At 44.3% G+C, this 23,668-nt stretch overlaps 1 protein-coding gene across 1 annotated transcript; it reads right to left on the bottom strand.

The window, feature by feature from the left end:
* Positions 1–1,062: 1,062 nt before the first annotated feature.
* SLC36A2 (solute carrier family 36 member 2) lies at positions 1,063–23,580 on the bottom strand. Its single transcript, XM_006089120.3, has 10 exons — positions 23,426–23,580; positions 20,110–20,200; positions 19,275–19,363; positions 18,655–18,750; positions 14,977–15,061; positions 11,224–11,442; positions 9,084–9,182; positions 6,330–6,496; positions 3,809–3,978; positions 1,063–1,393 (listed from the first exon to the last, which is right to left on the bottom strand). Exons 1-10 carry the CDS (start codon positions 23,578–23,580, stop codon positions 1,122–1,124), a joined length of 1,443 nt encoding a protein of 480 aa, XP_006089182.1. The 3' UTR covers positions 1,063–1,121.
* Between the last annotated feature and the right edge of the window lie 88 nt (positions 23,581–23,668).

Here is a 23,668-nt window from a genome sequence, read left to right as displayed (position 1 = left end):
GAGCAGCTTTATAAATATACCTTTGAACATTTGATTGTTGCCTTAGGAAGAAGTCTCAGAAGAAGAATTGTTGGGTCAAATAATATTCTTATTTTCAATTTTGATTCATATTGTTCGCCAGAAAAGTTGTGCTGGATGCACTACCACCAAAAAAAAAAGAGTGCCAGTTTTTCCACACTCTGCCAATGCCAAATTTTATTAATCTTTAAAATGTTTAGAAATGTGATAAGTAAAATTGACTCATTGTTACTTTACCAGTAATTCCTATTTTTTTTGGTTACTATTGAAAGTGAACATCTTACACAATTTGGACATTTGTATTTGTTCTCTTATGGATTCCTTGCCTGTGCATTTGCCTATTTTTCTACTAGGGGTTATGAAGGGGTAGGAGTGGGTATTTGGCTCTGTCTGTCTGTCTATCTGCATTCATGGGAGAAGCTGAAAAGTTACATTGTCAAGAAGAATTTGTGGCCATGTTTGCAATCTACTACAAGAGCCTTGAATACGCTTGGCACACAGTCAGTAGTCAAGGTGTTGTAAGACTTAAAGGTAAATAATGCCAAATAATGTCATTGTCCATCCCTTTCCCCCTGCCATTGGCACATTTATTTCCATGCCTCCCATCCATTGTTGGGATCTTTGAACTGGCCAAAACTTTATTAGAAAGTTTATTGCCCTTGACAAATATGATGGCTTTTCTCTGTTTGAGAGTTTCAGCTCACAATGGGCCTCTTGGCCCAATTCATCTTGATGCTGGAGCTGGGCACACCTTGCTGGAACCCTTTTTCTGTCAAATCAGGGTCAGCCTTAGCTGGCCACACCTCCTCCTGCCAGTTGCTGCCACTTGGGTGCCCCCAGTGGCTGCTTCTTGCATGGCTCCATTCAAGATGTGAGATTCACCATGTGAATGGCCAAAACGTTGGGTGGAATGGAGAGCCTTCCATGGGAGAGCTCTCCTTGTAGTGGAAAGCTAGAGATGGAAAGAAAAGGAATAAACAAAAAATTTGTTTTCCTTACAGATCTTGTAGCTGGTGAGTCTTGCAAAATAAAGATAATGCATATATAAAAGAGTGCCATAGCATTAACAGTCAGATGCTGGTGGGTCAGGAGCTGTGCCATTCTCACTGAATAAAAATGGTGGAGTTGGAAAAGGTGACAGGGTGTCCTGGCTGGATGAGCTCATCCAGGGCCTGGTAGGTCCCCACCACAAAGCCCACGAAGCCCAGGATGCTGATCAGGGCGTCCTTGGCGATGGTGAGGGGGCTCAGGCCCTCTGAGTAGTAGGTGGTGATCTCCAGGAGGGGCGGGAAGATGAGGGCCAGGGCACTGCTGCTCACGGAGCCCACTAGGGAGAGGACCAGGTCCAGGCGGGGGATGAGGATGGCCAAGATGCCTGTGGGAGATGATACGGGATAGATAGATCATCCCAGGTTTAACCAAGCTGCGAAAGTTCGTTTTAAAAATCCTTTTCTTAAAACACAAACCAGTTGTTTTTCATACATCCAGTTTCATACAGAAAAAGTTGCAAGTCCTATAATACCCCCAATCGTATTCACTAGATGTTACACGGTGTGTTTCCTTCCAATAATTTTTCTAATTTATAGATTCATATTTTTGTGAGGAAAAACTACCCACTTAAGTTTCATGATGAAGGCCTGCAAATTTGACGGAAATAGACACCTTAAATAGGAGAAAAGACAAAGTTTATTCGGGGCTAGGGAGCCTTCAGGTGAATTGGCTCCTGGAACAGCCAAAGATAGGGGTTCATATTCCCATTTTATAAGGGTGAAAGGGAGGTGTGAAGTCTCAGATAAAGCTCATTTTAAGTAATTACTCAGTCTTCTTTCTGGCTGAAAACCTTCCTGAGAGGGAATGTATGGCAGCTTTGCTTTTCAGGAGGTCCTGCTTAATTTGGCAAAGGAAGTTTCGTTATAATTGTTTTCTCCCCCTGTAGCTTCTATTTGTTCAAATGTTTTTATCTTAAAATAATTTTTATGCCACTAAGGTACATTTTGAATCCATGCATATTCAACGATTAAGCTCTTCATAAGTAACACTAAGTAACAGTGCTGGAAACTGTCCCAAGCTATTTAGGATGTATCAATGCACAAAACAGACAAAAACGGAAAAAATAAAAAACAACAACAACAGCCTTACTTCCTAGCGCTAACATTTTAATAATTAACACGACTATGAGCACCTCTGGCAGACATGAGGATGTAAGATTATTTCTAGGAGAGAAGAGTCTTGGAATAAGAGCGCAGGCTCTCTCTAAAAGTGTCTTCTACATACATGTCAGAAAACACCTGACAAAGAAACACTAAAAGCCACAGATTTTGAAATTCTATTTTTCCCTCATAGGATGTTTTACAGGCCTGTGCTTTTACATTTTTTATTTTACTTGGTGCAAAATTTTCACTAAAACTGACCAGAAGCCTCCCCCAGGCTTCCTGTGGAGGAAAAGTGTGGGATAGAAAACAGGCCTGGAAGGCAGGATTCTGGCTTCTCCTTTGGGTAAGTTGCTACGCCTTTCTCTGCTTGTTTCCTCATCTACAAAGTGGGGATAAATGATATCTACCCTTTTAGGTATTATGGTTCATATTGCAAATGGTGTTAAAGGTTTAAACAAGTAGCCCTGGCCGGTGTGGCTCAGTTGGTTGGGCATCATCCCGTGCACCAAAAGTTTTCCAATTCGATTCCCGGTCAGGGCACATGCCTGGGATTGTGGGCTTGATCCCTAGTAGAAGTTGTTATTTTTATATTTGGGACAAATTCCTTCAGCCCTTTGGAGTCTCTGTGATTCTGAGTGGTAGTGTCCCTGCCTCCTAGGGGAAATTGGGAACAGATCACGTCAAAGGAAGAAAATCAGTGTCCAGAGAAATAAATGGGCTGGTCTAGTACAGCAAGAAGTAAGAGGGAGATTCTTAGAATCACAATTAAAGGAGCCTTAGGGGCAGCTTGGCTCTATCACACCCAAGGCAGGAATCTCTATCAAATCCTTTGTTCCTGCTAAGATACTCATAGAAATGCGGTAATGGGATCCCGGGGCCTGAGGGACTGAGTGGGGCCAGTGAAGCCAACAAGTGAGCAGGGACCAGCCAGGGGGCAAGTCCAGTTGACTACTGCCAGTGGGGAATGTGACCCTAGAGTTGGTAAATCATTCCCCCCAAAACTATTAGAAATTTGGATTTGTAAGTGAGATCTGCCACATTTGGAATGTTTGCCCGGATTTATACATTTATACATTGTGAGGGTCAAACAACACACCTCTGCTGCCAGACGAGACTCACCGACTGTCGTTTTCAACCTCCGTCCTGGAGGCGGAGGGTCTGGCTCGGGACTTAGATGACTTGGGTTCAAATCCCACCTCTGGCACATCTTGGCCAAATACTTATCGCTCCCTGCTTTGGTGTTCTCATTTGAAAAAGCAGGGTTTCTCATAATCCTACCTCATAAGCGTTCCTGAAGGACTGAATAAAATTCTATAAAATATGGACTAAAAAAGAGCTTAGCACAGTGCCTGGCACACAGTAGATGCTTAATAAATATCAGTTCTTATTATGATTGCTGTTTGATAAGCTGTGCCACGTCCTCAGGCTGTCCAGCATCAAATCTGTCTTAATAGGTAGATGTAAGAATTAGTTTATCCCTGAGGCTTAAATGAATTACTACTTGACAAGTCTCTTCCAGTCCTTGAAATACAGTTAGTGCTCAACCAGTGGAGATTATTACGACTATCCTTTATCATCTGGCTGATTTCTGACAGCCCTCGGGAAAAGAGCAACATTGCTCTCTGCCTTCTACTCACATGTCAGGCAGACCATGGTGAAGCGGATGGACAAGTCCAGAAGCAGTACCCAGCGCTTGGACACCCGGGAGATGGCGGAGGGGATGATGATTTCTGCAGGGACGTAGAACTGCAGGGCGTAGGAGAACAGGATGCCGGCGATGTAGAGGAGCTTGACCGACTGGTACAGCCTGCGGGATAAAACAGTGATGTTTTCTATGACCACTGGGCTCTGACACCCGGCCTCTTCAGACTATTAACCTCTGACCTTAGGACAGTCCCTCTGGCTACAGTTTTCTTGTCTAAAAGTGATGAGGAGGGAACTTCCAAAAGCCAAGAGGGAGTCACAGCAGAGCATGCAGTGAAAATAGACTGAACCATCATGAATTTGAAAAGCAACAGTTGAGAGGGTCATCTCTAAATAAAAAGAATCTTTGGCCTGGGTATAATAGTATATAACACCTGAGCATGGGTGTATATAACATCTGAGCATGGGTATATATAACACCTGAGCATGGACATATATAACATGGGTATATATACTAGTATATAAAAACCCACTATCACCTGATGCTCAATTTTAGATTTTAGGAAAGAGAGGCTCAGTCTGGATACCTTGTCCAGAGAGAGACAAGTGATAAGTGGCAAAGGCCAAAAACCCTGGGTCTGAAAGACTCTGGTCCTGTGATCTCTGACAATCCTTAGGAATTCTCTGGATTCCCCCCAAAGCTCTTGGCACAGCTCCTCAACAAATGCTTCTAGTAGGTTGTGAGAACTGCAGAATCCCAAATCCTTGGGGGAAGAGGCAGTCTACAAAGAGGTCTGTGTGAGGGCTGGGGGCGGGGTTGGGGGGGTGGGTAAAAGGAGGGGTAGGATTACTTGCAGGCATCAGACTAGAAGCAGAGAGAGTGTGTGATGGGGAATGTTGAGTTTTATCAAAGCCTTTTCTGACCTATGAAGATATGACATTTTTCCTTTAATCCATGAATGTGGTAGATGGATCTTCCCATGTTCAATAAACCTGTGTGTGTATATGTATGTCTGAGTCTGTGTTTAGGCCATTCTTTAAGAAGCTAACTTCCACATTTCTTGCTCACAGTAGTCCTGATGCCTAGAATACCACTTACTCCATTTCCATCTGTCCCAAACCCCACTGATTTCTTGAAATTCCCGTCTTTTGAGCGGGTATTACATGCCAGATGCTTTTAACATGCCCAATTCAATCCCATGACAATTCTGCTTTATAGATGAGGAAACCAAAGGTCAGAGAGGTTAAGTAAATCATCCATGACCACAAACCAGGAGGCAGTTACTGGGACCTGGACCCAGCAGTGCCAGAGTTGTCCTTGTCTGGACAGAGTTGCCTTGTTAGACAACAAGATTCTCTGTTGTCCCATTTCAATGTAGTTTCTTTCCTTGAAAGTCACAAGGCCTCTTTGCTCCTCTAGAGGGCTTCTTTTCTATTCTATGTTATAATTGCTTATTATACTATCTATCCCTTCCCCACTCCCACTGGATTATGAGTCAAGGAAGACAGTGAAGCTGAAATTCATAGTCTACTCACATCAGCATACTCCACGCCCCCATGTGCCTAGACTGGCATCTGCATATAACTGGCCTGCAGTAAACGCTTGATGAATGACATTTATCAACTTGGGAAAGGTACCCCACTTAAGGCCAACTAAGCCTCCAAGTGCCCCTTAAAAAGGAAGGCATCCTGGAGAAAATGCTCACAATGCAATATGGCTTCGTGTGTCCATTTAAATGTGGCTCTGTTGAAGTCTGGCTCAGCTAACTGTTGCCTGAACTGAGTGCATTTGAAGAAAACATTTTTACAGTGGGTCCTCCCAAATTGGTTCTTGTTTGACTACTTTTCATCTTAGCTACTCTGACATGGGGATGTGCACCACAGGCCGTGGCAAGCAAGACTTGGTAATACAGCCTTCGCAAATATAATTGCTAAAATTTTTTAAAATCCTCACCTGAGGATATTTTTCCATTAATTTTTAGAGAGAGTGGAAGGGAGGGAGAGAGATAGAGAAACATCGACGTGGGAGAGACATATCAATTGGTTGCCTCCTGGGGATCGAGCCTGCAATTGAGGCACGTGCCCTTGACTGGAATTGAACCCAGGACCCTTCCATCTGTGGGCCAATGCTCTATCTACTAAGCCAAACAGGATAGGGTTTCAAATATAATGAAAAGTATTGCCACCCACCGACTCCTCTCTCTGCCTCTTGCCCTCCCCTAGACCTTTCCCTTCCCTCCTTAGGTGACCAAGGATTCTCACTTCTTTCCTTTCTCCCTAAATATGTCCTCCTTCATTCTGAGCTAACAAGGCCTCACTCAACATGAGAGGCTGTAGTTAAAGGAGGAGCTCCCTGAACAGAGAACCCAGAGCCCAGGGCTCCAGCAACAGCTCTGCTTCTCCCTGGGGAGGCCCTCTAGGCCTCCGTTTGCCATCTGTGGGAGGGAGGAGGAAGTGACCTATACGTTCCCACCTGGCCCTGAGTCCCCCCCACCAGAGGGCCCATAAAGTTACCAGCAGTTGGGCAGATTAAGGGTTATGCTGGCCTTGATGTTGTTTTGAAACTGCAGGTAGCCCAGAACGCCAAAGCCAATGTACAGGGCAGTGATGATGGCCATTCCCAAAGACAGGATAGCTGGGAAGCGGCGGGAATCCTTCATCTTGTTTTCCAGGGGCAGAACCTACAGAAATAACACGGTGTGAGAAGACAGCGGGAGAAAGAGGGCCATGACGCAAAGAAGAAAGGCATGCCACTTCTGGGTATATACCCAAAGGAATTGGAAGCAGGAACCTGAACAGATATGTGCACACCCATTGTTCATACAGCATGATTCACAATAGTAAAAGGTGGAAACTTTTTAGGAAAGTGTCCATGGATGGATGAATGGATAAACAAATGTGGTATATATACACCATAGAATATTATTCATCCTTAAAAAGGAAGAAGGTTCTGGAACGTGCCACAACATAGATGAACCTTGAGGACATTATGCTAAATAAACTAAGCCAAACACAAAAGGACAGATACTGCATGATTCCATTTATACGAGGTACCTGGACTAGTCAAATTCATGGAATCAGAAGTAGAATGATGGTTTCCAGGGACTTGAAGATGAGGGGAATTGAGGAGTTATTGTTTAATGGGTACAGAGTTTCAGTTTCTTGAGAGGAAAAGCATTCTGGACATGGATGGTCGTGATGGTTGCACAATCATGTGAATGTCTATTGTGTCACTAAATTGTGTGCTTGAAATGGTGAAGATGATAAGTTGTGCTAGGTGTGTTTTACCACAATTAAAGAAGTCACAAGATGAACCCGGGACCTTCAGAGCTGGGAGGTCCCCTCGGGTTGTCCAGGACCAAGGAGCTCAGCTCCTTGGGGCAGCCCGATCTGGGCAGATGCATTTTCTTTGGTCAGCATAATCTTTAAGAAAATTTAATGACTATGAATGTCTTTGGGCACAGCATCCTTTCCCCATTCACCAGGTCCCCCTCTTTCACTCACACTGACATATGCCTGCCTCCTCACCTACACCGCCTTCCACAGGCATCCGAATCTGAGACTTCCAATTACAGTGTACTCATCCCTCCCTGTACAGATGGGGAGGCTGAGACGCAGGTTATACGGAGGGCTGGTGGCACAGCTGGACCAGAGCTTCCTGGTTCCCCAGTAGCACATTTCTCCCCAGACCATGTTCTCAGGATCCTTCCACCCCGGATGCATCCCTGGCTCTGAGAGCATCCATCTGGAGACCAGTCTGCCTCTTGAGCCTGCTGGGCACCCGAAGGTCACTTCTGTCTTTTGAACCAACGCTGTGAAGACCACAACTCTATGAAACTTATCCTTGTATAGGGCTAATTTTACAGAGGAGGAGAACAAGGCTCTGAAGATGAAGTAACGTGCCCCAAGTTACACAGCTTGCAAGTGGCAGAGCCAAGGTGCAGACTGGGGTTGTCCTCCAAAGTCCAAGTGCTTGCTCTACTCAATTCTGCCTATACTCCTACAGCACTGGGGATGTGTGGTCTCAGTGGGAACGTAGCATCTATGCCCTGGTATCGTTAATGACTTTTTGTCCTACATGCATCTCCTCCCTGCCCCATGCATATGGGAACTGCATGAAGGGAGTGCGATGTAGGGGTCACTGCTGTGCCTTTCCACTTCCTTCTGGGTGAGGGGCAGGTTCGCAGCTGCAGCAGGTATTCAGGAAAACATCCTGGGGGTTATGTGGAGAGCAGACAATCCACCCTGAGCTTTCCCACTCTGTAATACATTTTAGCTGCGTAAGTTCTCCCGGCTAAAAATAATCTTTTCCTTAGGCCAGAACCAAGGAACCATGGCCCGCAGAAACAAGACTGAAGTATATTCTGTCTGTGAACTAGCAAGCCTACTCCCAGAGAAATAAAAACATGTTCCCACAAAACCTGGACGCAATGCTTATAGCAGCATTACTCATCATCGTCAATACCTAGACACAACCTTAATATCCTTCTACAGGTGAATTGGTAAATTGTAGTGTCGCTGCTACAGTGGATGCTCAAGAGATAGAAAGCAACGAGCTACTGATGCATGCAACACTACGGATGAACCTAAATGCAGCTAAGTGAAAGAAGCCAGTCTCACAGGGTTCCGTACTGTATGATCCCCTGCATATTCTGGGAAAGATAAGGCAGTAGAGACAGTGAACAGGAGGTGGTTTCTGGGAATTAATGGAGGTGGGGGAGTTTTTTGTGGTGAGGGAATTGCTCTGTATCCCAATTGTGGGGTATCTATGACTCCATTCATTTCTCAAAATTTACAGAAATGTACAACCCCCCTCCAACTTCCCAAAAGAGAATTGCATTGTATATAAATTAAAAGTAAACTTAAAAGTTATATACACAGCACTGTCCTTCCTCAAGTGTGGAAGTAGAGACTATGTAATAATCCATCGTAAGGATACAGTACTTTCTTGTTTAAAACTCCTTTATGTTTCATCAGATCCTGTCATTTAAATGGTACATCTCCATTTGCCTTGATTTTAAAAGGTTAGGAAACACATGTTGACATGAAGATACATGTTTCATAGATGTACTGGGACAAGAATGGATCTCTCTCCTGACTGCCTCTCTGTTGTAACCTGCTTTTCTTCTGCTGGTGACAACTGGCCCTATTGAAGCCAGAGGTTACTTTCTCTCATGTGCACAGAAACCCAAAAACCCAGAGCACCCAGCGCCCGCTCAGGAGGTCACCCACAGCACCAGGGAAATTCCACCCTGATTCAAACCTTACAAAGCCAATGCTTTCAAATGAAAAAATGGCTGTTCCGAAGAAGAGAGAGTAGGTCTTCCAACTTGTTACCAGTGGCAACTGGCTGGGGTCTGGAATATCCTATAGGAAAGAGATATGAGGTAAGACATTAACCCTCAAAGCATGTTTGGGCTCCTTTAAGAGGGCATTCTGAAAGTAGACCTGAATTTTTTTAAAAATTAAATGTCAAGTAATTTAGAAAACTTCAAAAGGAAGTAGGCAACAATCCAAGTTGATTTTAACACTGCACAAGAACAAAGAGCCAGAGGGAAAAAATATCAAGGTATTGTCAAAGTATTGAAGAATCGGTATTTCACGAGGGAGTTTGATTTATCAGAATCCAACAAAAGAAAGTCTTGCACACCATAGGTTAGTGCCAGCCTAAAGTGCCCAAGAACACTTTGTACAGTGGTTATGGGTATTGGCAATTACTGTCTAAGTTACAGTGATAGTCCAGGGAGCCCAAAGGAATTAGTTAAATATGAAAGTCTCTTCTTTTTCAATGAGCTACAAATTGAAGAGGAGACCCTAGCTGGTTTGGCTCAGTGGATACAGTGTCGGCCTGCGGACGGAAGGGTCCTGGGTTCTATTCCAATCAAGGGCACACATGCCCAGCTTGTGGGCTCGGTCCCCAGTAGGGGGCATGCAGGAGGCAGCCAATCAATGATTCTCTCTCATTGATGTTTCTATCTCTCTCTCCTTCTCCCTTCCTCTCTGAAATCAATAATATATATAACACAAATAGAAGAGGAGGAAAATGTATGAAATAAATATGTTATATACCCTGTGACCTAGAATGTGAAAATCATTACAGAACCATTCCTCTCATTGAGCAACCTTTGGGATTGTCCAAACAAGAACCAAAGGTAGCTATCTCATTAGAAAATTCAATTTTGTGGAATTTATCAATATTGCCTTAAGGGCCCTAACCGGTTTGGCTCAGCGGATAGAGCGTTGGCCTGCAGACTGAAGGGTCCCAGGTTCGATTCCGGTCAAGGGCATGTACCTTGGTTGCGGGCACATCCCCAGTGGGGAGTGTGCAGGAGGCAGCTGATCGATGTTTCTCTCTCATCGATGTTTCTAACTCTCTATCCTTCTCCCTTCCTCTCTGTAAAAAATCAATAAAATATATATATTTAAAAAAATATATTGCCTTAAGGAATATAAAACTTATAGTTACCCCAAAATATTTGCTTAATTTGTTATTATTACTAAATTCCTTGCAACTTCTGAAAGAGAAAAACATCTGAAAGGTATTAGGTATGACAAGGGGCTTCTGGGATTGAAATTTCTGTGCATTCTTGTCCATTGTAAAATAAAAATGATAGAAAAGTAGAAAATTGAGGGGAAATCAGTATGTGTAAGTCAACTTCAAAGATGTTATAATTTACATTGTGATAGATTGGCTTTTGGCCTTTCAAGACTCTATATCTCTGTGATAAAATATGAGGGTTTTTTTCTCTTGAGTGCCTGAGGGGGTGATTTTGAGTGCCTGGAATTATAGCCTAGAGCAGTGATGGCGAACCTATGACACGCGTGTCAGAGGTGACACGCGAACTCATTTTTTTAGTTGATTTTTCTTTGTTAAATGGCATTTAAATATATAAAATAAGTATCAAAAATATAAATCTTTGTTTTACTATGGTTGCAGATATCAAAAAATTTCTATATGTGACACGGCACCAGAGTTAAGTTAGGGTTTTTCAAAATGCTGACATGCCGAGCTCAAAAGGTTCGCCATCACTGGTCTAGGGTATGTAAGACTAGACAGATGCAATCAGATAAGAAGGTACTGCTTTCTTTCTGCCTTTTGCTGCTACTCCAGCCATTACAGGAATAATCTATCGTTCACCAATTAAGATGCTTTCCTGGCAAAGCATTTTTTAAAGCCAGAATTTGACATAAAACAATGATTGGAGAAGCAACATGCAAGAGGAGATATCCAGAAGAATGAGATTTCACAGAGATATCTTTGTGGAAGACATGTTACACTGAGGCGGGTACCAGGCTGAATAATGAGGTAAACACTTACCTACCCTCACAATGTTGGTGTCAGGTATCAGTCTATTATTGATTAAAGGCTCTGCCCCCTGCAGGAGTGAGATGTGTGGTGTGCACTAACCTTGGCAATGTACTGGGCGATGATGATCAAGCTGACCAGCATGCTGATGTTGGCCAACATGGAGAAGATGGACAGGACCCTGAGGTTCCTAAAGAGGACCAGCAGCATCAGGATGGGCAGGAAGGCGAGCATGTAGAGTCGAGAGTCTATGGTGGGTGTGAGAATCACCGTCTCATTACAATGGCAATTGCTGGAGGTGCTATTAACAGCTTCTACCACCTGAGGAAAAAATGGGAAAAGCAAGTGGAAGAGTCAATAGCTGGTCCACAGTCAAACTCCCTCCCACAGGGCTGGAATGTCTCACTTGAATTGGGGTGAACTTAGGAACTTCTTATTGTAAATCTTCTGCACCATACTTCTGCAAAAGAGGCAGCACAAGTAACTTTAATGAAAATAAAATTACTAGCCTTAGCCGATGTGGTTCACTGGATAGAGCATCGGCCCTCAGACGGAGGGGTCCCGGGTTCAATTCCAGTCAAGGCCATGTACCTCAGTTGCAGGCGCGATCCTCAGCCCTTGTCGGGGCTCGTGTGGGAGGCAACCAATCTATGTGTGTCTCTCACACCGATGTTTCTCTCTCTCCCCCCTTCCCTCTCACTCTCTCTAAAAAATCAGTGGAAAAATATCCTCAGGTGAGGACTAACAAACAAACAAACAAAAAAAAAACAAAAAAAAAAGAAGAAAAAGTAAAAGTAATACAAAATAACTGTATTTATATTGGCTATTTATCAGCTCTTGGAAACTCAGCATCCATTCCTCCTGATTTTGATTTATTTTTTGTGAATTCTCTCTCACCCAGACACAACCTGGGAGGACTGTAGGTCACAATCATACGGCAGAACTAAAGGACAGGCCTTTGGCTCAAGTGAGGGCATTCACCATCTCTCCCTGCAACCTGAATCTAAACAACTAGCGAAATGACAAAATGACACAGGGACAGAAAAAGAACGGGTAAAAATTAATTCTGACAAGGGATCCCTGAGGAGACCACATCAGTTCTATGTATATCTCCCTAACTGCCCTGGTTCCTGTTCTTTTCTGAGACCCATTTATTTTATTTTTTAGCTTTCTTTGTCATTTTGGAAGTTTGCCAATATTCTTCTACTACACTTATTTTTTTTGCTTAAGTACTTGAGTTCCCCAGCATCTGTTTCTTTTGCTTAAAACAAACAAAGAAACAAACAAAAAAATTATCGCTTAACTGTTTCTTAAATAGACTAATACTGGCATTTTGAGTGAGAGAACTCTTCTTGTGAGGATTGGACCATTCATTGCAGGACATTTAGCATCCCTGGATCCCCCAATGAAATCGATTAGCATCCCCTGATCATTGAGACAAACAAAAAATACCTTCCTACACACAGTATAAACACCCACTGGCAAAGTCAGGGGCAGGGGAGGGATGGTACCATCCTCATTTAGAGTTAGCATTACTTCACTGATATAGTCTTACTGTGCAAGCCACACAATCCACTGCAGAACAATTAGAAACTAGAGTTAGGCAAGAAGAAAATGTAAAGCAGTGATCACCTCAGTACCCTTGGGTAGCCACAGTAATGCCTTGGAATATATGCATCTACACATTTTCCATACAGTACAACAATGACATGTATAATATGAATCCTTTTTATTTTACAAGACTGCGATCATAGCATACACTCTTATTTTGAAATGTCCTTTTCATTTAACAACATTTCATGAATACTAAATAAATCATTGTCTTGTTGTTTTTTTTTCTGATTCTTCACTAAAGTAGGAAAAATACTTGGAACATTGGCCAGGCGTTCAAGGCTCTCCATAAATGGGCTCCATTCAGCCTTGAAGGCTCTTCTACAACCAATTGTATTGCCTCTCCTGAGAAAGTCCCCTGCGTTCCTGTCCCCAGGTGTTCACTCCTCCTTTCTCCCACCTTGGCTGCCACCAATGCTCTTCAACACCCTGCTCAGATGCACCTCCCAAGGGAGTCTTCCCCTGCTCCAATGAGCTTCCCCTCACCCACATATTTCTACCCTGTAGTTCACAATTAAGTATCCCAACCTCAGGCTGTTGTTAGTAGTGTCCTGACCTGGCACCAAAATATCATATTGATATTTAACTTTTTATATGCTTTAGAACACATTCCACCAAGCCTGCAAACTCAAGACAATGTTTGCCTTGTCTCTAGACAGATGATAAATAAAGTTCTGCTGATATCAGATTGATTTCCAAGCAGCAATCTGGCAATGTGTTTTGAAAGCCTTCAAAACAAACTCTTTTATCCTTTAAGGAAATAAAGGGGTGTACTAAGACTTGTATCGAATATAATAGAGTATAAATAAAGGGAAACAAAATATCTAACAATAGAAGACTAAGTCATGGTCAATCTGTGTGAAATACTAGTAACCTATTAAAAATTACATTTAAAACTGTAAGGAAATTGCAAATTGCTAACCACTTAACAATAAATTAAAACAATAATTGTGAGTAGTTGCACTAGACTAATTTTGCTTTGTTTTCAGAAACAATATAACATAGCGTTTAAGAACTTGAGCTCTGATATCAAAAGGCCTGAAATTTTTTTTATTGACTTGAGAGAGAAAGAAAGAGAGACAGAGAGAGAGAGAGATAGAGAGAAAGGGAGAGAGAGACACAGATGTGAGAATCATCGATCAGTTGCCTCCTACATCCCCCATGACTGGGGATTGAACCTACAACTTGGGTATGTGCCCTGACTGGGAATCAAACCCACCACCTTCTAGTGTATAGGACGACACTCCAACCAGCTGAGCCACACCATCCAGGGCAAAAGGCCTGCCTTTTTAACTGTGTCTCTGTGACCTTATATACATTAATAGAGTGTATAGCACCAGTTTTCTCATCAATACCTATTCAGATAAGGTCATAAAGAGAATTAAATGAAAGCATATAAAATGTTCAGCACTGTACCTGACACATAATAGAAGCTAACTTTGAATGCTTACTATATTTTTCCTTTCTAAATTTTTTACATTTTTCTACTTCTGATATTACCATAAACAGAAAAAGACCCCTAAAGAATGACTATGGATGGCCTCTGTTATTGCTCATATTATTTTGATCAAATTGCTACAAGATAAAGTTCTGGGTTAGATTAAAAGAACTTACTGGGGACAAGAACTGTAAAGATTGAACAACTAACAGTAGATAAAGATGGTCCAAAGAAAATTAGGTATTACTTGGAAAGACCCATATCAATTTTAGGAGGGGGTTAAGGATGATTAAACTCTAAAGCAAGATTTCTTCCAGTCTAATTTAATTTATTTTTTAAAAAATATATTTTTTATTGATTTCAGAGAGGAAGGGAGAGGGAGAGAGAGATAGAAACATCAATGATGAGAAAGAATCATTGATTGGCTGCCTCCTACACGCCCCCCACTGGGGATAGAGCCCGCAACCTGGGCATATGCCCTGACCGGGAATCGAACTGGTGACCTCTTGGTTCCTAGGTTGATGCTCTACCGCTGAGCTACACCCGGCTGGGCTTCCAGTCTAATTTTAGAGACCAACCTTGAGGAAAAGTCCAAGAGTACTGTGGGGAAAGTAACCACTTCCAGAAATCTGCAGATAAGTGAACTGGGAGAAGTCTGGATTTTTTGATAGCATCTAGTTTAACTTTCTTTTTATATTAATGAGGACACTAGGACCCCCAAAAGAAGCAGCCATTTGTTGAACAACTAGTAGAGGATCCTCCTTTTCCAAGTCTTTTACCCTCCCACCTTCTCTAGAAGACTCTACCTGCTTTAAATTATCGGCCAGAAACACAATGTACACACAGCAGAAGCCCATCTGGGTGAATATAAGGAAGAAGCTCACCATATGCCTGGAAGAGAGGAGAGAGAGAGAAAGAACACTTGTTAAAAAAAAGAGTTGGCTTGTCATATCCATTTCTTGCCCCAGGGGTTGGTGGCCTTGTACCAGCACCCTTGGTCATGCCACCACAATCAACAATGGGGCAGTAGTAAGACGTGAGGTAACAATAGTTCTTTTATAAATATGTTTCTCAACCACCCTCACATTCTCAGCTCAGCAAGTGGTAAAATTCTTCACAGTCAGGAACCTCTCCCCACCTGGCTCTGAGGCATGTCTTGTAACTGATACTAATTAATGTAGGGCAGTAGGCACAATGTTTTTATTAGCTATTATTAATATTTAAATTTTTTTCTATGTGGGCATTGAAGATACACAGAAAAATAACACATGGTCCTTTCCTCTAGTGGTTTATAGACTAGTGGGCAAGATGGACCAAAAATAATATGGCTTGAAGGGACATGGTCAAAAGGGCATTTTACCCAAATTACAGAGCAGATAGCCTTCTTAGAAACACCAATACCCAAATACCCAAGTGAGAGTCTCTTGTGAAAGGGAAGAGATAAAAGAAGAAAGAAGGCGAGGGGGGGAGGGGGTGGGGGTAGGGGGGAGGGGAGATGGAGAGAAAGAAGTGAGGAAAGCATTTCAGCAGAAGGATTAGACATTTCTCTAGCTGCCATGTGGAGAGCATATTGAGGGAGCAAAGCTAAGGATGGAAAGGTTGGGTAGGAGATTCTTACAATAATGGAGGTGAAAGATGGCAGCAGCCTGAACAAAGATGTGACCATTAGGATGAGAACACCGAAACATTTTAAGAGATACTAGGAAGCTAGAACGTACAGAACCCAGTTGGGGAAAGGAAATGGCCTAAGGTGATGATGGGTTTTTAGCTTAGGCGACAAAATGAAGTGGGATGCTCAGAAGGAAGAGGAGTTTTTTAGGGGGAAAGGGAAGAAATGACACATTCAGTATCTGAATTGCTGAGCTTGAGGTTCCTACAGGAGACAACTGTGTATTAAGGTCTGGAACTATTGATTGGTCAATAATAGATAAAGTCTTGAGAAGACAGATTAGCAACCAAGAGTGTGCAAAGTGAGAAAAAGAGAAGGCAGCATTCAACCCTTAGAGAACACCAGCATTTAAAGGAAGGATAGAAGCAAAAAATTCCACAAGAAATGCAAAGGAATGGCCAGAGAGGTGGGCAGGAAATGAGGACAAAAATAGTTTAATAGACGCCAAGAGAGGAGAGAGAATGTTTGAAGAAGAGAATAGCCAACTGGACCCAGTGCTGCTGAGAGGTCCTCTAGGGTGAAGAAGGTGCAACAAGGAGGTCTTTCAGGATTTTAGTGGGAAGAACTTCTGTAGACATTTAAGGACAAAAAAGGCCAGGTGACCCATGAAAGAGGCATGAAAGGGGTGTTCAGAAGTAGAGTCAGGGGGTAGGCTGTCCTTTATGGAAGCTAGACTGTGAGCTCCAGTCTTGATAGTGCCCATTTTGCTCATTGTTTCAGATCTACTGCCTGGAGCACTTCCCGGCACATTGTAGGCATTCAATAGCTATCTGTCAAATAACCAGATGCTGAATATGAGATAGGATGGTGGCTAGAGGATGGTGTAAAGTTCAGGAAACTCTACTAATTTATTTTATTATTTTTGAGATGGAGATACATGAACACATTCAAGTGTTGAGAGGAGGAGCCCGTAGTTCAAAAAAGTTCTCAAGTTACATGAGAGATGATTCATGAAGCAAGATTTCTAAAAGAGAGCAGGAAAAGCTACTTTATATGCCCAGTGAGTAGAAGGATTTGAGGGGTTGTGACAGGCAAAAACCTCCTCTTGGTGACACAATTGGGAAAATTCTGGTTATCATCCCACAGCCTTCCTAAGTCTGCTCACAGCGGAATTTATTAATTCAATACATGAATGGGCTTTGGGCCAAGGGAGATGCCAGACCTGTGATGCTTTTAGACCACATTAAATGAGCAGGGCACACCTCAGGTACTGCAGTTTGGGGTTTGAGGTATCACAATTCAAGGGAGCTAGACTTTGACAATTGAGATGGTGCTCAGAAAAAAAGTAGACCTATAGGGTGGGTACAGGCCTGAAATCAAAGACAAAAGAGTGAGTTTAGTCCTGAGTACCAGAGGACAGAGGGTGTTGCCTTGTTCTCTGTTATCCCTGACAGCTAAAAGGTGGGCCCTGCAGGAGGAAGACTTCAGCTCACTGAAGGGTCATTAACCTATTGGTCTTTTTCTCTCTTCTCTTCTCACTATAAACTTTCTAAGAGACCTCTTCTGCTCCCTGGCTTCCGGGCTGATCACTTTGATTCTGCATCTCCTGCACAAAGATAGGTACAAACCTATACATACAACTACCCACTTGATATTCCCACTTGAATATCTCCCAGGCACCTCAGATACAACCTGTCCAAAACAGAAGTCATCAGAAATCTAAGTCAACTTGGACTTTCTCCTTTTCTCACAACCCCAGGACCCAAATCGTGACCAAATTCACTTTTCTCCATTCCCACTGCTGTCAGCTTGGTCCCAGCCATCACTACCAGCTGCCTGGACTTTGACCATAGTGTCCTCATGGGTTTGACTAATCTATTCTTGCTCCTTTGCAATCTATTCTCCTTGCTGAAGCCAGACAGATCTTTAAACAATGCAAATATAATTACTTCCTTAATCAAAATCTTAAATTACTTCCCTTTCTTAAAACCAATGGTGTCCTGGTTGCTTAAAAAAAAGAAAAGAAAAGAACAAAACCTTTAAGAGTGTCTAAAATGTACAGCTAGATCAGCCCCTGGATCCTTCTTTAGCTTCATTTCCCTGACTCTCAACCCTCAAGTTACCTGGTCTTTCTATACCTTGAAACTGCCACTTCCTGCTTCAGGACCTTCAGATGTTGCTTTTCCTTCTTCCTGGAAGGCCCTCTAGGCTCCTGCCCATTTTCCCACAGGTAATTCCTCACTCTTAAGAACTTCCTTCAGAACTCATCACCACTGTTTTGGCCCAGGAATTCCAACCAAGCCCACACACATCTCTTAGCCACTTCTTTCCTTCATTGTACTTACCCCAGTGGTTATTAAGTAACTGTGTCCTAAACTGTTTAACACCTGTCTTCTTCCCCACTGGACTATGAGTTCTGTGAGGCAAAGCCTTGTGTATCTTGCTCCTCACAGTATTTTCAGGGCCTGGTACATAGTAGCAACTGGATAAATGTGATTTAATAAAAAACTGAAGCCCTGGCCAGGCAGTTCAATTGGTTAGAGCATCGTTCCAATACACTAAGGTTGTGAGTTCGATCTCTGGTCAGGGCACATACAAGAAGCAACCAATGAAAGCATAAATAATTATAACAACAAATTCATGTTTCTCTTTTTCTCTCTAAAAAAATCAATAAAAAAGTGGATACTATTAAAGCTGTATAGCAAAGGATGAACACCCTGTCAATGGAGGTAGACAAAGAGGGGGCTGGATCAGGAAGGTTGCCAATGAATCCCTTCCACGTGGAGAGTCCAACATTCTGTGCTGTAAGAGCCAGCTTTCCAGGGAAGAAGGCATGCCCGATGGCCACACTTCTAGCAAAGCAAGGACAAGTTACCTTCCCCAGTGAGCGTGGTCCCGGAGCCAGGTATTGGGGCTGGCCTCTAGTCCATGCATCACTGTATCCCCATAATCCATAAAGGGTTTGTTAAGCCTGCAGGAGAAAGTGCATACACAGTTACTGAGAAGCAATTTAACCTGAGATCATACACTGAAAAGTCAGGAGACACATAGCAAGGCAGGACCAGCTGGAGTGGAAAGAACACTGGGGCAGTGACCCAAGTTCCAGTTCAGACTTTGCCACCTGGTGGTACTTCCTTGGTGGCTTGTTTTCCTTACCTGTCAAGGGCAGTAGTTACTATACAATACACACTTTGTATGGGTACAGAGGTTTTTATATCCATGATCCCATTGGATCCTCATGACAATTCTCGGAGGCAGAGTTAGGCATGGATTGTTTAGACTCAATTTACAGGTGAGTCAAGAAGATACAATGGCCTGGTTGACAGCACCTAGTGAGTCATATGGCAGAGCCTCACCTTACCTCCCTGCCCTCAATGCTTTTCTTTTTCTTGGCCTTGTTGGAAGCAATCAACTCTTATTATGTGGAGGATGTCTTGGGATGTCCCTGAGAACCAAGTACCAAAGAAATTGACATGAGGGCACTGCTTTCCTCACCTGTGGCAGAAGCGCTGGGAACACCTGACCAGGATGTGCATACAGTGCCAGGTGATGAGGCCCATGGCCAGCAAACTCAGCGGGCCTATCTGAAGAAACGGGGAGCGAAGGGACAGGGGAAGAGAGAGGAGAATGAATTGTGAACAACGCTGCGGGGAGGCATTTGGACTCAATGAACTTCTTAGCAATGCTGGTTTGCAAGCCTATTTTAGCAGCAACAGCTATTCTTTCAAAGATAATCTCATGGAGTACTCTGATGAAGTACAGAAAGCAATGACAATGGGGAATAGGGGACCCAGGATTCTGACCTTTAGTAGCCTCCGAGGCGTCCCCGAAAATGAGTGCTCTGTAAAGCACAACTGAGAGGCGTAGTCCAATCCCTGCGTTCTACAAGGGAGGAAACTGAGGCCCAGAGAGTGGACAAATAACTTGCAAAGGCCACTCAAAGTCTGTGGCAGAGCCATACCCAGACTAGATGTCTAGACTCCAAGTCTGGACCAAGCTGCCTCCCAGAAAGACTGCTCATTGCAAACCGTTATAAACCCTTGCAGTGGTTCTCAACCTTCTGGCCCTTTAAATACAGTTCCTCATGTTGTGACCCAACCATAAAATTATTTTCATTGCTACTTCATAACTGTAATGTTGCTACTGTTATGAATCGTAATGTAAATATACGATATGCAGGATGGTCTTAGGCGACCCCTGTGAAAGGGTCATTCGACCGCCAAAGGGGTCGCGACCCACAGGTTGAGAACCACTGACTTAGAGCCTCTCCCCCCACCTTCCTGCTATATAACCCAGTCATATTGGCCCCACCTACGGCCGCCCTCCTTACCAGGAGGCCTGCGTTTTTCACAGCCAGGGGTAGTCCCAGGATCCCAGTGCCCATGTTGCATTTCACCATGTGAATCAAGGCCTGGAATGCTCTAAAGGAGAGTAAGACAAACATGATGGTCTGGGTGTGTGGAGGTGAGGAGATCCAACAGACATTGCCCTGCAGCGTACCAACACTGAGTTAAGGTGGACAGGTGAGCTCCTGGCCATCTCTCAGTCCCCACGGCCTTGCCTGGCACCTCTGAGTCTCCTGCAGAGTGACCAGCCATTCTGGTTTGTCCAGAACAGTCCTGGTTTTAGCAGCTGATATTCAGTCTATGCCATTATAACACTTACTATATAACAGACATTATGCTGGGTGTTTTACAAGTATTTTCCTATTTAATCCTCTTGTCAAGGTGAGGAAGCAGATGAGGAAACTGATGATAGAGGTTTCTTTTTAATGACATGTCCGAGGATATACTGGGGAGCCAGGATTTGAACTCAGGACTGCTTCCGAGTCCCTGTTCTTCACCCCACTTCTACTGGACTGCTTCCTGGAAACAGGCCCAGACAGATGAGTAAAGGGGCACCCCCACTTCACAGCCACGGACACTGAGGTTCAGAGTGGGAAGCAAACAGCCCAAGGTCATAAAACTAGCAGCAGAGACAGGATTGAATGCGGAGAAAGGAGAAAGGGGCAGGCAGCAAAGAAGTCATTGTGACTTCTGAATAAATAGGTCAGATGACGTGGGTCCCCAGATGCAATCTGTTAGGACAGGGTCATTTGGGGATTGAGCTCCAGAAGGGTTTTTCCCCTCAGGCCAGGACATCAAGCTGAGGAATGGCATGACTCCTCCCATCCCAACACAAACACAAACCCAACACCAACACTCAGACCCCTTCTTTCTCTCTTTCTTCCTCTTTCTTTCTTTCTTTCTTTCTTTCTTTCTTTCTTTCTTTCTTTCTTTCCTTCCTTCTTTCTTTCTTTTTCTTTCCTTCTCTCTCTCTCTCTCTCTCTCTCTCTCTCTCTCTCTTTCTTTCTTTCTATTGATTTCAGAGAGGGAGAAAGATAAACATCAATGATGAGAGAGAATCATTGATCGGCTGCCTCCTGCTCACCCTCCACTGGGGATCAAGCCCTTCAAGACCCTTTCTTGAAGACCAGAGGACAAGATCTACACCTCTAGAGATAAAGTTCCAGGGGAGTACCCTTTCTGTTGATGAATTACACAGCAACCTATTTTGGTACCTCTTTGCACCTGGACCAGGTTTAAACCAAGGTGAGTATTGAATTTACATCCACAACTTAGAAACCTTAGAACCTCTGCCCCCGACCCCCCCCCCCCCCCCCCAGGAGAGCTTTCCAGAGAGGAGACTTATAAAATGAGTAGCAGAGGTATTCTGGAAGGAGCTTGGCCTCTGAGGTTGGACAAACCAGGGATTAAAACCCAAGGCTACTACTTAACTAGCGACGATGTGTCCACATTGCCGACTCTGTAAATGTGTGGAGGAAGGATATTTTGGAATAACTGCTCCAAACACCCACACTTTATGTTAGTCCCTAACTTCTCCAGCTTCCTAAAGATCTGCCCATTAATTTGTTAAGGGTTGAAGAGAACAACTGGAGGAGAAAGAGAGTGAGAGTCTCTGCATGCCCTTCTCTCTCCCTCTGGGTGTCAGCATCGCTGACAGAGCACAGTGCCCTGTGACCCTCCAATGATGTCCTGTTTTGCAACTAGAAAAAAGTCAAGGGGTCACTTTGGAAATTTCTCACCAGAGGACTTAGGAAATCAGGATCTAACTTTGGGCAATTCAGCCAGTTTAAAAACACAGTGTGGTGACTTGTGCAAAGCAGTGGGTTGGAAGGCAGGAAACCTAGGTTTTAGCCCTAACTCCTTTGGTCACCTGGGACCGGCATCCTATTCACAGCAGCCAACACTTTTGGACACTGCACTTGGGGGCTTTATGTGCCATTCACCTGCACAGCCTTCCTGGGAGGAGCAAGCTGCCACCTCACAGAGGAGAAACTGGGCCACGGAGCTCTGTCACTTGCTCGAGCTGGTAAGCAGCTGAGTGGGAATTGGAACCCAAGTCAGCTGACCCCACAGGTACCACGCTCACCAGACTTATTTTACTACTTCCCTCCAAGCCAGAGGGGTCCTCTAGTTTTCACATGGTTATTTCTTTGATCCTTAAGTGCTGAAATTGCCACCAAACCACTGTCAATTCAGGACACAAGAGCTAGTTGGTTCCCTCAGGACCTCTGATTGAGAAATGCCCTCACTCAGCATGGATTGCCCCCGTTCCCCCCCCCCCCCCAAGTCTAGAGAGCTCATGCTCAGTGTCAGGCATTCTCAGCAACCTTCAGAACTAGCCCGGGGGGCAATAGAACCCTCAGGCTCTTTCTTTAAGACAGATGTCAAGGTTATTGTGTCCATCCCTCATCCCTCCATTGCCCTGCAGAGAGGGCAGTGGAAAGGGGCTTTGCCTGCTCCTTATAGTAACTTATCCCTCCTTTTGCAACCCGTCCCCTCACCATCACCCCTTCAGATTGAATTTCCAAGGCAGTCTCCTTACATTCACATGGCCACTGATTTCTTTGTTTTGCATATGGGGAAACTGAGGCTTAGAGAAGTCAAGGAGCAGGTGTTGTTTCTACTACACCAATGGTGTCAAAACCTTCTTAAAGCAGCAGAGCTGTCCACCACTGTGCCGCACCCCCCCCCCCCCATTTCTTCTAAGTGAACTAGCTGCTCTGCTTGAGTGGTGGAGGCCTAGGGAGCTGAAGCCCCATAGCTTGGCTTTCCAGCCTAAACCTTCAGTAGGCCCCTCCTTGTCAAGGTTTGAAAGCCTCATGAGTGATCCTCTCCCCCACCCCCTCCCAAATCACACCCCAGGGAAGTGGGAGAAACAGGACTCTTCCACAGACTGGGCTTTGGATGTCATTGCTGCAGGCAGGTGTCATCTTCTCCTCCAAGAAGTGGGGGATTCTGTCCCGCTCCCCAACATGGTCAAAACGGGCCAGGAGCAAAACTGACTTTAGGGCCAGCACCGGATTCCAGCCCCCACCCTGCCAATCATCCAGTGTATGACCTGGGGTAACTGAGCCGCAGTTTCCCCACCTGCAGGTGTTGGAGGCTAGTTCGCCATATTGTAAGGGCTTTCTGACAGTCTCCACTCCTGCCCCTGTTAAGCTCTCAGCCTAATGCAGCCTACAACTGCCCCTTTTGCAACCTGGTCAGACAGCCCACCCGCCCACCCTGACCCCGGGGTTTTTGCCAACGCAAGCTTCCAGGCAGGAGGGCGGACATGGGATGGGAGGAACGAGCACTCACGTTATGCCGTTGGTCTTCTCCAAGACCGGCAACTCCGATGGGCGCCCATCCAAGAAACCAGAGTCCTTGTTCTTGGCACTTTTGAGAGGTGACCTGAGGTCCAGTTTGAGGTCAACAGCTCCCTGGGGACCCCTGGCACTCTTTGTTCCAGGCATGACTGCTTCAAAAAGAGAGGGCCCTGGGTGGTGAGGAGGGCTGCGTTAGAAGGAGGCAAGCAGAGAGGTGTCTGGTCAGGTGCAAAGC

Source organism: Myotis lucifugus, unplaced genomic scaffold, assembly GCF_000147115.1.
Source record: "Myotis lucifugus unplaced genomic scaffold, Myoluc2.0 scaffold_56, whole genome shotgun sequence".
NCBI lineage: Eukaryota > Metazoa > Chordata > Mammalia > Chiroptera > Vespertilionidae > Myotis > Myotis lucifugus.
Note: the sequence above shows the minus strand (reverse complement) of the source record. Positions and strands in the feature narration are given on the sequence as shown.